Below are 15,792 nucleotides of genomic sequence, written 5' to 3'. Positions count from 1 at the left end.
CAGGTTTTCATGTATACACTTACCACATGGCCCTCCTCATCAATACCTCTCTTGATCCCTGTTATCTCAATGGTCAGATTGTTGTCTGACAAAATAATGAGCAAATGTTTCCTCTTAATATTGGGAAACCGATCATTATCTTCAGTTCCCACAACAAAATGCTTCCCCTACCCACAGGGTCCATCCCTTTCCCTGGAAAGGGAGGCTGAACCAGACTGTTTGCAACTTTGATGCCATTTTTGACCTTGATGAGCTTCCAACCACATACCTGCACATCATTAAGTTCATCCATTTTCCATCTTGCCTGACTCATCTGCTGGTGAAACCCTCAATGTCTTTGTTACCTCTACATTTCATTATTCCAAAGTGCTGTTGCACTCTCACATTCTAATCTCCATAAACTTGATGTCATGCAAAACTCTGCTGCCTTTGTGCTTACTCACACCAAGTCCTGTTAACTTATCACCTGTGTACACTGGATTACATAGAGGCTTTGCTTAACTGTGAACCAATATTAAAATGGTCATCCTTGTTCTCAATTCTTCATGGCTTTCACCCAGGACTTTCAAAGAAAGATCAAGGAAACTAGGATAAATTAAATCTTTTATTTAAAGCATAAAGGCGTAGGCTAAATTTATTCATAATATACTGTACAATTACTAGGCATGTCTGTCACTGTGGTTCAACCACTCATGTCGATAGACTAAATGGTCGCTCCATTCCCTCCTTGATGAGCTTTTCTTTACGGTCCTTCAAAGAAAATAGAAAGCAGAAGTTAAATAAGATTTCAAATACGCAAAAATATCAACTGCATCACAAAATTACTACTGACAATTTAGAGTTGCATCAGATGTACCAACAGACAATTTGGCCCATCCAAGCACTTTATCATATCCTTATAACATACTTTCTATTTATTAGAGTTCTTTCAGGATGTTACGTCCATCATCTTACATTGATGGGAGGGTACCAAGAACTGTTTGCAAGAACGTAACATGCAGTATGGATAAAGGAGAACCAGTAAATGCAGTGTATTTGGGTTGCCAAAAAACATTTGATAATGTGCCATATAAAAAGGTTCCTACACAAGATGAGAGTTGGGGTTAATGTTAGTATGGATAGAAAACTGACTAACAGGAAACAGAGGGTCCAGATAAATGGGTCATTAGAAAACAAATACAGCAATTAGGAAGGCAAATGGAATGTTAGTCTTTACTGAAAGGGGGATTAAATATTAAGGGAAAGATTTGCTACCAACGTACAGGGAATTTAAGAGGTGCACAAATCTCTGTGGTAGTTCTGTTATCCTTAATTAAGGAGGATATACTAGTTTTGGAGGCAATTCAAAGAAAGTTCACTCAGTTCATTCCTGGGATAAAAGGATTGTCTTATGATGTATGGTTGAACAGGGCTAATTCTATTCTTATCTAATCATAGCCACAGAATCATTTACAATGTTTTAAGTTTATTTATTAATGTCAGAAGTAGGCTTACACTAACACTGCAATGAAGTTACTGTGAAAATCTCCCAGCTGCCATACTCCGACACCTGTTTGGGTACACTGAGGGAGAATTTAGCATGGCTCAATTACAACTTAGCATATTTGGACTGTGGGATGAAACCAGAGCACCCAGAGGAAACCTATGCAGACACAGAACATGCAAACTCTACATAGTCACCGAAGCCAGGAACTGAACCCAGGTCCCTGGTGCTGTGAGGCTGCAGTGCTAACCATTGTACCACCGTGCTAGCCTTCTCTGCCTGCTTTCATTGTTATCCCCACTGTTACCCAAGAATCTAACCCTGGCCTGCCTGCTCCTGTTTATCATTTAACTCAGTGATAGACAACCCTAGGCAAGTAAGTGGGTCACACAGGTGGTGCCCCTCCATCTTAATGGGCTGCAAATTGAAATTGGGCATGTTCACTAACTATAACCTGGAATAAGATTGAAGACACCTGCTGAATATTTCATAAATTATAGAAAACATTTAAACATTTATATATTGAGATCTACCAACTTTAAGTAGTAAAAAAAAATATTTACACTGCGATTGGATGCAGGGGAGTGCATGCTCGCACAATGTTGCATACAATCTCAAACACCAGGTTAAAATCCAACAGGTTTATTTGGTAACATGAGCTTTCAGAGTGCTGCTCCTTCATCAGGTGGGGCTGCAGGTGGTACACCACTGGTCTACATGCTGCCCCTTGGTGATATCATCTTAAAAATCATCAGTTTTCATGTGTACTCTGTGACACAGTTCCAGATCACTGCCACCTCAATTCTGACCTCATATTCAAGCCAAGATTTGTTCCCACCTCTAACATTGCCTGATTTTACCCTGCCTCCACTAATCTGCTACTCCAATCCTCATTTGTGCCTTTGTCACCTTTGGACTTGACTATTCTAATGAACATTTCCTACATTCTCACCTTTGCAAAGTGGAGGTCATCCAAAACTCTGATGTCAATGTCTTAACCAAATCCTAATCATGCATCACCCCAGTGCTTACGGACCTACATTTGTTCCCCATCAAAAAATCCTCATTTTAAAAGTCTCACCTCTATTTTCAATTCCCACTATGGCCCCACTCCTACAGCTCACATCCCATCAAGATATCCATGTTCCTCTTATTCTGGTTTAACACCCTGATTTTAAATTGCTCCACCATTAGTGGTCACATTATGTTAAATTCTGAAATAGCCTTCTTACTCTCCCCATCCCTCTTTCCTCCTCTAAAGGATTCTTTCAAACCTACTTGCTTAATCAAGCTTTTATTTAATTACCTATTTCCTTATGTGGCTCAGTGTTATAATGCCCTTGTGAAGATGTTACACAAGTCAATGTTGTTGTTACAAAGTCACTGTATTACCCTTGTTTATTTTGTTATTTTTACAAAGAATTCAAGAAAATTCAATAACTTCAGTCTATGGACTTGCATTTAAGTGTATGCCATAGTTTAAAATTTTCTATATTTCCTTCTTTATTCATGGTGTTCATTATTGGCTGGTTTGTTCTGCCTTTTTACTGGAATATTTTTCCTTCTGGATTTTGATAATCACCATTTTAAATCTTTTGCCAAAAAAGATGAAAAAGCAATTACTTATTTTAATCCCCACTTTCCAGTGCAGGTTACCGCACTGCATAGAGAACCACCATTTGGATGATCCATCTCATCCTTTAATTAAATCTGTATGAATTCTGCTTGTATTTCAACATTATGTTCCTCTTTCCTATTGCAATTATTGGCTCTAATTTGTGCAGCTGTCTCATAACTCCTTTTCCTTCTCTATTCTTTTTAGATTATATCCTGTAACTATATAACCTCAAGTCCAGCTCTTTATTAAGCTGTCTCAGTTATCCCTATTGTAACTTAAGAACATAAGAACATAAGAAATAGGAGCAGGAGTAGGCCATCTGGCCCTTCGAGCCTGCCCCGCCATTCAATAAGATCATGGCTGATCTGTCGTGGCTCAGTTCCACTTTCCCGCCCTCTCCCCATAACCCTTAATCCCCTCGCTTATCAAAAACCCATCAACCCGCTTCTTAAAAATATTTAGCGAGGCAGCCTCCACCACTTCAACGGGCAGAGAATTCCAGATATTCACCACCCTTTGAGTGAAGAAGTTCCTCCTCAACTCCGTTCTAAACCGCCCCCCCTTTATCTTGAGGCTGTGCCCCCTAGTCCTACTGTCTTTTTTGAGCGGGAAGAGTCTCTCCACCTCTATCCTATCCATCCCATTCATCATCTTATACGTCTCAATGAGATCTCCCCTCATTCTTCTAAACTCTAACGAGTACAAGCCTAGTTTATTCAGCCTCTCCTCATAGCTCAACCCCCTCAACTCCGGTATCAGCCTAGTAAACCTCCTCTGCACTCCCTCCAAGGCCAAAATATCCTTGCGCAGGTGCGGCGCCCAAAACTGCACACAGTACTCCAGCTGCGGCCTCACCAATGCCCTATACAGCTGCAGCAAGACCTCCCTACTTTTATATTCAATCCCCCTCGCTATGAAGGCCAGCATCCCATTCGCCTTCCTGACCACCTGCTGCACCTGCAGGCTGGGTTTTTGCGACTCATGCACAAGGACCCCGAGGTCCCTCTGCACCGTCGCCTGCTGCAGTTTTTCGCCACGTAAGTAATAGTCCTTCCTACCATTCTTCCTACCAAAGTGGACCACCTCACACTTGCCAACATTAAATTCCATTTGCCATTTCCTGGCCCATTCCTGGCTCATTGTTCCTGAGGAGCAGTATCGAGAGGCAGCGATTTTTGGGCGTGAGAGGAAGCAGCAAACAGGTACATTTTTCTGTTTTTATTGTTTAACGTTTTATTTATAGTTTTAAAGTCGCGAGTTTCGGCGGTTTTTTTTAAAATTAGTTAGAAACCGGAAGTCGTCACTAGGACGCTGGCCAGTATTTGTAGTTTTTTTTTCTTGGGCCCCTAACCCTATAAATTAGTGTAGAGAGGATACCCGATCCTCTACACTGGTAGAGAATCCCACCCTCCCACCTCCTCTAACCTAATTATAAGAGTGGGGGAAGTTTGTTGTTTGTTTTTTAATTTATTTTTCTGCTGGTAATTGCTTCAGGGATGGCAGTTCAGGCAGTAAGCTGCATCTCCTGTGGGATGTATGTGGTGAGGGAATCTAGTAGTGTTTCAGGGGAGTTTACTTGTAGGAAGTGTGTTAGATTGCAGCTTCTGGAGGAGCGTGTAAAGGAGCTGGAGGTGGAGTTAGAGGAACTCCGCATAATTCGGGAGGCAGAGGTGGAAATCGATAGGAGTTAAGGAAATAGTCACTCCTAAAAATGAGTCTTGGGTCACTGCCAGGAAGAGGGGAAAGAAGCAATCGAGGGGACAATCCCCTGGGGCGGTTCCCCTCCAAAATAGGTTTTCGGTCCTGGAGGCTACAGTTGAGGAGGAAACAACTGGGGATAGTCAAAGGGAGCAGGTCACTGGGGGTGAGCCTATTGTAAAAGCTCAGGTGGTTAGGGGCTGTAAACGATTGGGCCTCGTGATTGGGGACTCCATGGTTAAGGGGACAGATAGGAGGGTCGGAAGTAAAGGTAGGGACTCAGGGCTGGTGCGTTGCCTACCAGGGGCTGGGGTCCGGGATGTATCTGAAAAGGTATTCAGGACTCTTAGAGGAGAGGGAGATCAACCCCAAGTTATTGTTCATGTGGGGACACATGACATAGGGAGGTTAAGGGAAGGGGATATTAAGCAGAGATTTATGGAGTTGGGGTGGAAACTAAAGGCCAAGACTGATAGAGTGGTTATCTCCGGACTCTTGCCTGTGCCACGGGATAGTTTAGAGAGGAATAGAGAAAGGGAAAGTTTGAACTTGTGGCTGAGAGGATGGTGCAGGAGGGAGGGGTTCAGGTACTTAAGCAATTGGGGCTCGTTCTGGGGAAGGTGGGACCTCTATAAGAGTGATGGTCTACACCTGAATCAGAAGGGGACCAATATGCTGGGGGGTAAGTTTGCTAGGGCTATGCAGGGAAGTTTAAACTGATTCGGAGGGGGGGAGGGATCCTGAGTAGAGGGGTTGAAAGTGAGGGGTGCATGGATGGGGACTGCAATGCATGGCATTGCACGGGTGGGGTGGAGCAGGGTTTGAAATGTGTATACTTCAATGCGAGGAGTATTCGCAATAAAGTGGGTGAACTTGCAGCGTGGATCAGTACCTGGGACTTCGATGTTGTGGCCATTTCAGAGACATGGATAGAGCAGGGGCAGGAATGGATGCTGCAGGTCCCAGGGTTTAAATGTTTTAGTCGAAGTAGAGAAGGAGGTAGAAGGGGGGGAGGGGTAGCATTATTGGTCAGGGATTGTATCACAGTGTCAGAGAGGAGGTTTGATGAGGACTTGTCTGTTGAGGTAGTATGGGCGGAGATTAGAAATAGGAGAGGAGAGGTCACCCTGTTGGGAGTCTTTTATAGACCTCCTAAAAGTTCTAGAGAGGTTGAGGAAAGGATTGCGGAGACGATCCTTGTTAGGAGTGAAAGTAATAGGGTAATTGTTATGGGGGATTTTAACTTTACTAATATTGATTGGAATTGTTATAGCTCTAGCTCGTTAGAGGGGTCAGTTTTTGTGCAAAGCGTGCAGGAAGGTTTTTTGACTCAGTTTGTAGATAGGCCAACTAGAGGTGAGGCTATATTGGATTTGGTGCTGGGAAATGAGCCAGATCAGGTGTTGGATTTGGAAGTTGGTGTGCATTTTGGTGATAGTGACCACAATTCGGTTACGTTCACCTTAGTGATGGAAAGGGATAGGCATGAACCTCGGGCCAGTGGTTTTAGCTGGGGGAAGGGTAATTATGAGGCTATTAGGAGAGAATTAGGAATCATAGGTTGGACTAGGAGATTACAGGGATTGGGAACGTCCGAAATGTGGAGTTTTTTCAAGGAGCAGCTACTGCGAGTCTGTGATAGGTATGTCCCTGTCAGGCAAGGTGGAATTGGTAAGGCTAGGGAACCGTGGTGCACCAAAAAAGTTGATTCGTTGGTTAAAAAGAAAAAGGAGGCTTATGTTCGGATGAGACGTGAGCACTCGGATAGTGCACTAGAGAGCTTTAGATTGGCTAGGAGGGAGTTGAAGAGCGAGCTAAGAAGGGCTAAAAGAGGACATGAGAAGACTTTGGCTGATAGGGTTAAGGAGAATCCTAAGGCGTTCTATAGGTATGTCAAGAACAGAAGGTTGGTTAGGGCAAGGTTAGGGCCAGTTATAGACGGCAGAGGGAAGTTATGTGTGGAACCGGAGGAGATTGGTGAAGCATTGAACCAATATTTCTCTTCGGTGTTCACGCAGGGGGACATGGATATAGCTGAGGAGGACACTGGGTTGCAGGGGAGTAGAATTGACAGTGTTACAGTTGATAAGGAGGATGTGCTGGATATTCTGGAGGGTCTGAAAATAGATAAGTCCCCTGGTCCGGATGGGATTTACCCCAGGATTCTCTGGGAGGCAAGAGAAGTGATTGCAGAGCCTCTGGCTCTGGTCTTCAGGTCGTCGTTGGCCTCTGGTATAGTACCAGATGATTGGAGGTTAGCGAATGTTGTCCCATTGTTTAAGAAGGGGAACAGACACTTCCCCGGGAATTATAGACCGGTGAGTCTCACTTCTGTTGTGGGCAAGGTTTTGGAAAAAATTATTCGGGATAGGATTTATAGTTATTTGGAGAGTAATGAGTTGATTGGAGATAGTCAGCATGGATTTGTGGTGGGTAGGTCGTGCCTTACTAACCTTATTGAGTTTTTTGAGAAAGTGACCAAAGAGGTGGATGGGGGTAAGGCAGTGGACGTGGTGTATATGGATTTTAGTAAGGCATTTGATAAGGTTCACCATGGTAGGCTTCTGCACAAAATGCAGATGTATGGGATTGGGGGTGATCTAGGGAACTGGATTAGGAATTGGCTAGCGGATAGGAGACAGAGGGTAGTGGTTGACAGTAAATATTCATCATGGAGTTCGGTTACAAGTGGTGTGCCTCAGGGATCTGTGTTGGGGCCACTGCTGTTTGTGATTTTTATTAATGATCTGGATGAGGGTATAGTTGGGTGGATCAGTAAATTTGCTGATGACACCAAAGTCGGAGGCGTGGTAGATAGTGAGGAAGGGTGTCATAGTTTGCAGGAAGACTTAGACAGGTTGCAGAGCTGGGCCGAGAGGTGGCGGATGGAGTTTAATGCAGAGAAATGTGAGGTAGTTCACTTTGGTAGGAATAACAGATGTGTTGAGTATAGGGCTAACGGGAAGACTTTGAATAGTGTGGAGGAGCAGAGGGATCTAGGTGTATGTGTACATAGATCCCTGAAAGTTGGGAATCAAGTAGATAAGGTTGTTAAGAAGGCATACAGTGTCTTGGCGTTTATTGGTAGGGGGATTGAATTTAGGAGTCGTAGCGTTATGTTGCAACTGTACACAACTCTGGTGCGGCCGCACTTGGAGTATTGTGTGCAGTTCTGGTCCCCACATTACAGGAAGGATGTGGAGGCTTTGGAGAGGGTGCAGAGGAGGTTTACCAGGATGTTGCCTGGTATGGAGGGGAGATCCTATGAGGAGAGGCTGAGGGATTTGGGGTTGTTTTCGCTGGAAAGAAGGCGGCTAAGAGGGGATCTTATTGAAACATATAAGATGATTAGAGGTTTAGATAGGGTGGATAGTGATAGCCTTTTTCCTCTGATGGAAAAATCTAGCACGAGGGGGCATGGCTTTAAACTAAGGGGGGGTAGTTATAGGACAGATGTCAGGGGTAGGTTCTTTACCCAGAGGGTGGTGAGGGATTGGAATGCCCTGCCTGCTGCGGTTGTAAATGCGCCTAGTTTGGGGGCGTTTAAGAGATCCGTGGACAGGTTTATGGACGAAAAGGGATTGGTTTAGGCTAGTGGGTCATTGTTGTTTTTTTTTAAACTGGTCGGCACAACATCGTGGGCCGAAGGGCCTGTTCTGCGCTGTAATGTTCTATTCGCCCAGCCTATCCAGATCCTTCTGCAGACTCTCCACACCCTCCGCACAATTTGCCTTTCCCCCAATCTTGGTGTCATCAGCAAATTTCGACACCCTACACTCGGTTCCCTCCTCCAGATCATCTATATAAATGGTAAATAGCTGAGGCCCCAGCACCGACCCCTGGGGCACCCCACTAGTCACCAACCGCCAATCCGAATAGCACCCATTGACCCCCACTCTCTGCCTCCTATTTGACAACCAATCCTCTATCCACGCTAACACCCTACCCCCAACTCCATGTCCTCTGACCTTCTGCAGTAACCTCTTGTGAGGTACCTTATCAAACGCCTTCTGAAAATCCAGAAAGACCACATCCACCGGCTCTCCTCTATCCACCGCCCTAGACACATCCTCAGAACTCCAGTAAATTTGTCAGACACGACTTCCCTTTCATGAAACCGTGTTGCGTCTGCCCTATCAAGCAATTCCCTTCAAGATGCCTCGCAATTTCCTCCTTAATGATGGATTCTAACATTTTACCTACCACAGACGTTAAACTAACCGGCCTATAATTCCCCGCCTTTTGCCTGGCACCCTTCTTAAACAACGGCGTAACATTAGCCGTTTTCCAATCTTCCGGCACTTCCCCAGAATCCAGCGACGTCTGGAAAATAACCACCAAGGCATCCACTATAACCTCCGCTATAACTTGCTCCACTATAACTTGTTCCTTGTCATGAATTACTGCCTTTGGTTTCCTGGTTTTGCAGTGGACACTGCTAAACAGGCAATTTAATTTGTTTTTATTAATGTTTCCATTCACTATTTTTAAACAGTCATTACAGACATTCTATAACTACTTGCTGCCTGGAGGTTTGCTATCCTAATGCTTTGCCTGGATATGTGTTATCCTATGGGTGGCACATTAGCAGTGGTTAGCTTCACAGCGCCAGGGATCCAGGTTTGATTCCCAGTTTGGGCCACTGTGTGGAGTTTGCACATTCTCCCCGTGTCTGCATGGGTTTCCTCCAGGCACTCCTGTTTCCCCCCACGGTCTTAAAGATGTGCAGGTTAGGTGCATTGACCCGAACAGGCACAGCAGTGTGGTGACTAGGGAAGTTTCACTAGCTTCATTGCAGCATTAATGTAAGCCTTACTTGTGACTAATAAATAAAATTTATTTTTACTAATTCTTTGCCTGGATCTGTTATTTTAATTCTTTGCCTTGGTCTGAATCTTGCTCTCCTACTGATTTTAGATTTTGCTGAATCTTCTGCACTGCTTTTACTAAAATTAGCTAAATTGCCCTCCATTCCACCACCTCTCAACAACCTCCTCCCTGCCACCACCACCACCCCTGCTCCCCCCCCACCCCAATTCACAGCCCCTCCTTCTTTCCCCCCCCCCCCCCCCAAGATCACAGCCCCTCCTCATCATTAAAGAAAATGCATTATTCAGTTAAAAGGCATCTAAGATAGAACAAGAAAGTATATATTAATTCTTAATTACAGAATTGCCAATCATTTCACATTCACTCTCCATATACAAAAATTCTGATTCTAATGGAAAATAATCAACTGCTCAGTCATCTTATTCCTTGCTTTCAACTGTTTATCAGACTGTTTTATCAGACTGGGATTGGGAAACCTATGGCATCTCTTGCAAGCCTCCTGCTCGCCTTTGCTTTGAAGCTCGGAAAAGCTATCAAAAATCTACCAAAGATGCCAAGCACTGTAGAAAACTCCTGGCTCCCATCTGATGGCAGCTACCTTTACAGACAGGTACAACGACTTCGTCACCTCCCCTCAAAACTGCTTTGGATGTGACTTACAGAAATCGGAGGGCAGGGAAACCTACAGCTGACTACAGTTCAAGTTCACTACCAAACAAGTGTAACCATCACAAGACTGATTCAGTCACTTCCCGAGATATATGTAGCTTTCACAATGCCAAAGGTTCCTATTTGGAGATCATTTTGATATTTTCCACACAACCATTCTCCCATCTTATATCAGATCATTGGGTAAAGACCCTCACAGAACCACACTCTTACAGCAGTTAGCACTGGTCCCTCATTGTCAGCGACCCAGGTTCGAGCCTTGGGTGATCATTTCTATGGAGTTTGCACATTCTCCCCACATCTGCTTGGATTTCTTCCCACAGTCCAAAGATATGCAGGTTAGGTGGATTGGCTATACTGAAGGGGATTAGTGGGATGAATACATGGGGTTAAGTGAATGGGATTTGGTGGTGGGGGGGTTTGCTGGTGAGCCTGGGTAAGATGCTTTGTTGGAGAGTTGGTGCAGACTTAATGGGCTGAACACCTCTTTCTGCACTGTAGAGGTTCTGTGTTACATACATAAAATTACTGTCATTACCCTTTCAGCAGTTGCTGCAGCACTGAATATTCTCAGGAAGCTAAGCTACCTATAAAGGACTGCCTGTAGTCCACCACATATACATATAGGAACATAAGAAATAGGAGCAGGAGTAGGCCATCTCGCCCTTCGAGCCTGCCCCACCGTTCAGTAAGATCATGGCTGATCTGTCGTGGCTCAGTTCCACATTCCCGCCCTCTCCCCATAACCCTTAATCCCCTCGCTTATCAAAAACCCATCAACCCGCGTCTTAAAAATATTTAGCGAGGCAGCCTCCACCACCTCAATGGGCAGAGAATTCCAGAGATTCACCACCGTTTGAGTGAAGAAGTTCCTCCTCAACTCCATACTGGGCCAGGTCTCCATAGTATAACACTGGCAGGCAGAAGTTGGTGATAAGTTTGGCCATACAGAAATCCAGCCTGGACTAGACCCACATTCCTCACTTCAAATTTCTTCTAATTATTTTCTAATTCTGCTTCAGTTATTTGTTCTCACTATTCTTACCCGATCAGTTTTGAAGATGTAGTACCAGGCAAATAGAGGCACTACACCACACACAAATCCCAGCAGTGATGTCTTGGGGCTTGGACGAAAATTAGGATAGATGTGGTTCAGACTGCGAGCATGTACCCACCGGGTGAGGGCTGGGTCTTCCTGTAAATTGCAAGAAAATTGCAGCAAATTATATTGGGGAGAACCAAACTTACAACACGTCAAAATGAAATAGATTATGACAAATTTTGAGCAATTGGAACAGAATACACAAGCTTTAAATAAAATTTCCTATTAAACACTGAAGACCATTCATCACATTGGAAATTTAATGATGCTTGATGCTCAAAGATGAGCTGCACACATCCAGGCAAGCGGACAGTATTCTATTACACTCCTGACTAAAGTCTTGTAGATGGTGGACAAGTTTTGGGGAGTCAGGAGGTGAAACACATGGTCTGCTCTTGTGATCATAGTATTTATATTGTTGATCTTAGTTCAACCCCTAGCAGGTTGATAATGGGGAATTCAGTATTGGCCATGTCACAGAACGTTAAGAGGAAACAGTAAGATTTACTCTTCTTAGAGATGGTCATTGCTTGACACTTGTGTGGCATAAATATTACTTGCCAATTATCAGCCCAAGACTGAATTTTGACCACATCTTGCTGCATATAGGCCAAGTAGTTGCAAACGGTACTGAGCATGTTTAATCACCCGCAAACATCCCCACTATGCCAACATCTCCTCCTTGCAGTAATACTTCTGATGCATCTTAAAAATCAGTGCCTTAGGAGCTTAAGGAAGAGAACTCATAGCTCAGGACTTTGGTTAATAGAAACTATGGCAATATACCTAGTCACCAAGCTATTCACTGGAAGTTCACAGACCCCAACGCCTTCTGAAGACATGGTAGCCAAGACGGAGTGAGTGCATGAAATCACAGCCACCAACGGTGAAACAATTAAAATCAAAGTTGAAAGAGTGCCGAATCAAATGAATAGAAATCTCAAAAACTGCTCACCTTCCTTCACCCCACAACCCATCCTCTGCTCACTCTCCTGGTTATTCACCTCCTTTCACAACCCTGTCTTCACATATCTTTCTCCCATCCTCACTTCCCTAAACATGTCCCATCTTCATTCTCCTCAATGCCCCCCCACCACATCCTCACACCTCCCCTCTACCTTTGGGGCATCACAATGGCTAGTACAGCTGCCTCACAGCACCAAGGACCCAGATTCGATTCCCAGCTTGGGTCACTGTGTGGAGTTTGCACATTCCCCTCATGTCTGCATGGGTTTCCTCCCACAGTCTGAAAGACATGTTAGGTGCATTGGCTATGCTAAATTGCCCCTTATTGTTAAGGGATTAGCAGGGTAACTATGTGGGGTTAGAATCATAGAATCACACCAGTGCAGGAGGCCATTCATCCCATCAAGTCTGCACCAACCACAATCCCACACAGCCCTATTCCTGTAACCCCATATACTTATCCTGCTAATCCCATGACACCAGGGGCAAGTTAGCATGGCCACTCAACCTAACCTGCCCATCTTTGGATGGTGGGAGGAAACTGGAGCACCCAGAGGAAATACACACAAACACAAAGAGAACACACAGACTCCACCCAGACAGTGACCCATGCCAGGAATTGAATCCAGATCCCTGGCACGCTGAGGCACAGTAAGCCCTCACAACACCAGGTTAAAGTCCAACAGGTTTATTTGCCAGCACAAGCTTTTGGAGCACTGCTCCTTCTTCAGGTCCAGAAGTGCCACCCCATGGGATTATGGGTGGCACAGTGATTAGCACTGTTGCTTCACAGGTCCAGGGACCCAGGTTCAATTCCAGCTTGGGCCACTCTGTCCATGTGGAGCTTGCACATTCTCTTCGTCTCCACCCGAGTGTCCTCCAGTTTCCTCCCAAAGTCAGAAATGTGTGTGTGTGTTAGATTGATTGGCCACGCTGAAATTGTCCCTTAGTGTCCTGAGATACCTAGGTTAGAGGGATTGGCAGGTAAAGTTATGGGGCTAGGGCCTGGGTGGGATTGTGGTCAGTGCAGACTCCATGGGCCGAATGGCTTCCTCCTGCACTGTAGGGATTCTATCAGTGGCCCCTCCCCTCCCCGCATTAATCGCCCATCTGCCCCCCCCCCGGCCCGCGGCCAACTCTTCCCCTAACTGCCCCCCCCGCCTCACCCCCACCCGTTCACCTTCTCTTTCCCCCCCTCCCCCCATCACTCACTATCAGCTCGGTCCGCCTCGGGTTATTGAGCTGCTTCAGATACTGCAGCTTGAGGCGGGCCCGGAGGGCGAGCCTCTCCTCCTGGGCCCGGCGCTCCTCCGGGCTCAGCTCCAAGTACTCGCGGGGATTGAGGGTCTGAGGCCGGGTGGCGAGCGGCGCCTCCTGATAATCCGCCATCGCTTCCACCAGCGGGACACCTTCAAACACAACTTTATTGACAGCACACCGCTGCTGAGCATGCGCACTGGCTGCTGCCCCGCCTCCCCCGCCCCCACTCTGCCCACAGCGCCCACTAAAGGACAGGAGGTGAAACCACAGAAACAGGAAAGCTCCAGCAGCGCAGGTGCTGGAAAGTTATTGAAGACCTTGCTTAAAAAAACGAATCCCCTTTCATGTTATTTCGAATGGCTCTGGCAGCTGCCAAAGAAGCTGGCTTTCAGGATCTTATTTGTAAATATTTCTTTGCTGTTGTTTGCCCGATTTGCATGTCTTTGTTTTGCAATGTTAGAATCATAGGATCCCTACAGTGCAGAAAGAGGCCATTCGGCCCATCGAGTCTGCCCTGACCACAATCCCACCCAGGCCCTACCCTCATATCACTACCTATTATAACCACTAATCCCTCTAACCTACGCATCTCAGGACACTAAGGGCAATTTTAGCATGGCCAATTAACCTAACCTGCACATCGTTGGACTGTGGGAGGGAACTGGAGCACCTGAGGAAAGCCACTCATAAACGAGGAGAATGTCCAAACTCCACACATGTTGTGTTATGGAGAATAAAGATGTCCATAATGATGTGAGAAATTGTGGCTGGATATTCCCAAACCCATCAGAGTAATGGAACCACTGCGTTACCATGCTCAATTTGTGCCTAATTATAGACCTCATAGAGACATCAACTCTGTCATCATCAGATCTCCTACAAACCCTGCAACTTTAGCTTCAAACTGTCCACCTCTGCCTTCCCACTTGGTAAGAAGTCTTACAACACCAGGTAAAAGTCCAACAGGTTTATTTGGTAGCAAAAGCCACTAGCTTTTGGAGCGCTTGATGAAGGGGCAGCAAGCGCTCTGAAAGCTAGTGGCTTTTGCTACCAAATAAACCTGTTGGACTTTAACCTGGTGTTGTGAGACTTCTTACTTGTTTACCCCAGTCCAACGCCGGCATCTCCACATCATTCTCACTTGGTCCCAGCATCATCCAGGATGTAACTAGTCGAGTTGATGAGGGGTAAGCAGTGGGTGCGATTAATTTGGACTTTCAGAAGGCTGTTGATACGGCCCCACATAAAAGACTAATGTGTAAAATTAAAGTGCATGGGGTTAGGGGTAGTGTATTGAGATAGAAAACTGGTTTGCAGACAGGAAACAAAGAGTAGGAATAAATGGTTCTTTTTCCAAGTGGCAGGCAGTGACCAGTGGGGTACCATAGGGATCAGTGCTAGGATCCCAGCTATTCACAATGTATATTAATGATTTAGATCAAGGAACCAAATGTAATATTTCCAAATTTGCAGATGACACAAAGCTTGGTAAGAAGGTGAGCTGTGAAGAGGATACAGAGAGGTTTCAGTGTGATTGGAACAAGTTGAGAACTGGGAAAATGCATGGAAGATGCAGTGTAATGTGGATAAATGTGACAGATTTTTATTTGAATTAGTGTAGATTGAGAGGGGGGTGCAACAAGGTCTGGAGGGCCTCATATAACAGTTGCTGCAGGTTCAGCAGGTGGTGAAGAAGGCATGAAGTTGGAATTTAAAGCAAAAAGACTTCAAATGACAGAAGTAGAAGTGCAAGATAGAAGTGATGATGGGCAACCTCATCATAGCCAACCAACTGGCAGGGATATATACAAATATGTCCAAACATTATCAAAATTTGATGAAAAATATGCAGAAGCCTTTTTCATTTCCTTTGAGAAATTGGCTACACAGATGACCTGGCCAGAGGAGGTATGGGTAATGTTAATTCAGACCAAGTTGCCAAGTTGATAGGCAGGGCTACTGAGATGTTTACAACTCTGTCAGAGGACGTATCAGGAAAATATGAAAAAGTAAAAAAAAGTTATTTTGAGAGCCTATGAATTGGTACTAGAAGCATATCGACAATGGTTCAGAAATGTAAGAAAGGAACTAGGTCAGACTGATATCAAGTTTGAAAGATATAAACAGAGCAACTTTGACAGCTGGGTGAGAGCATTAAAGATAGAA

General features: G+C 45.1%; 1 protein-coding gene across 1 annotated transcript; it reads right to left on the bottom strand.

Moving 5' to 3' along the window:
- Positions 1 to 591: 591 nt before the first annotated feature.
- On the bottom strand, positions 592 to 13,813 carry ndufb4 (NADH:ubiquinone oxidoreductase subunit B4). The gene is made up of 3 exons (XM_080203421.1): positions 13,579 to 13,813; positions 11,344 to 11,493; positions 592 to 750 (listed from the first exon to the last, which is right to left on the bottom strand). Exons 1-3 carry the CDS (start codon positions 13,753 to 13,755, stop codon positions 691 to 693), a joined length of 387 nt encoding a protein of 128 aa, XP_080059547.1. The 5' UTR covers positions 13,756 to 13,813; the 3' UTR covers positions 592 to 690.
- Positions 13,814 to 15,792: the final 1,979 nt, after the last annotated feature.

This window comes from Carcharhinus amblyrhynchos, chromosome 15 (assembly GCF_965287045.1).
Source record: "Carcharhinus amblyrhynchos chromosome 15, sCarAmb.v2.hapA, whole genome shotgun sequence".
Taxonomy (NCBI): Eukaryota; Metazoa; Chordata; class Chondrichthyes; order Carcharhiniformes; family Carcharhinidae; genus Carcharhinus; species Carcharhinus amblyrhynchos.
This window is presented reverse-complemented; position numbering and strand designations above follow the sequence as displayed.

What these genes read in the sequence shown, in the direction of transcription:
- ndufb4 (XM_080203421.1), bottom strand. Translation starts at nt 13,755, where the DNA reads ATGGCGGATTATCAGGAGGCGCCGCTCGCCACCCGGCCTCAGACCCTC. An exon ending in CGAGGCGGACCGAGCTGATA is followed by an intron (nt 11,494 to 13,578) that starts GTGAGTGATGGG and finishes TGCAATTTACAG; the next exon opens with GAAGACCCAGCCCTCACCCG. An exon ending in ACATCTTCAAAACTGATCGG is followed by an intron (nt 751 to 11,343) that starts GTAAGAATAGTG and finishes TTTTCTTTGAAG; the next exon opens with GACCGTAAAGAAAAGCTCAT.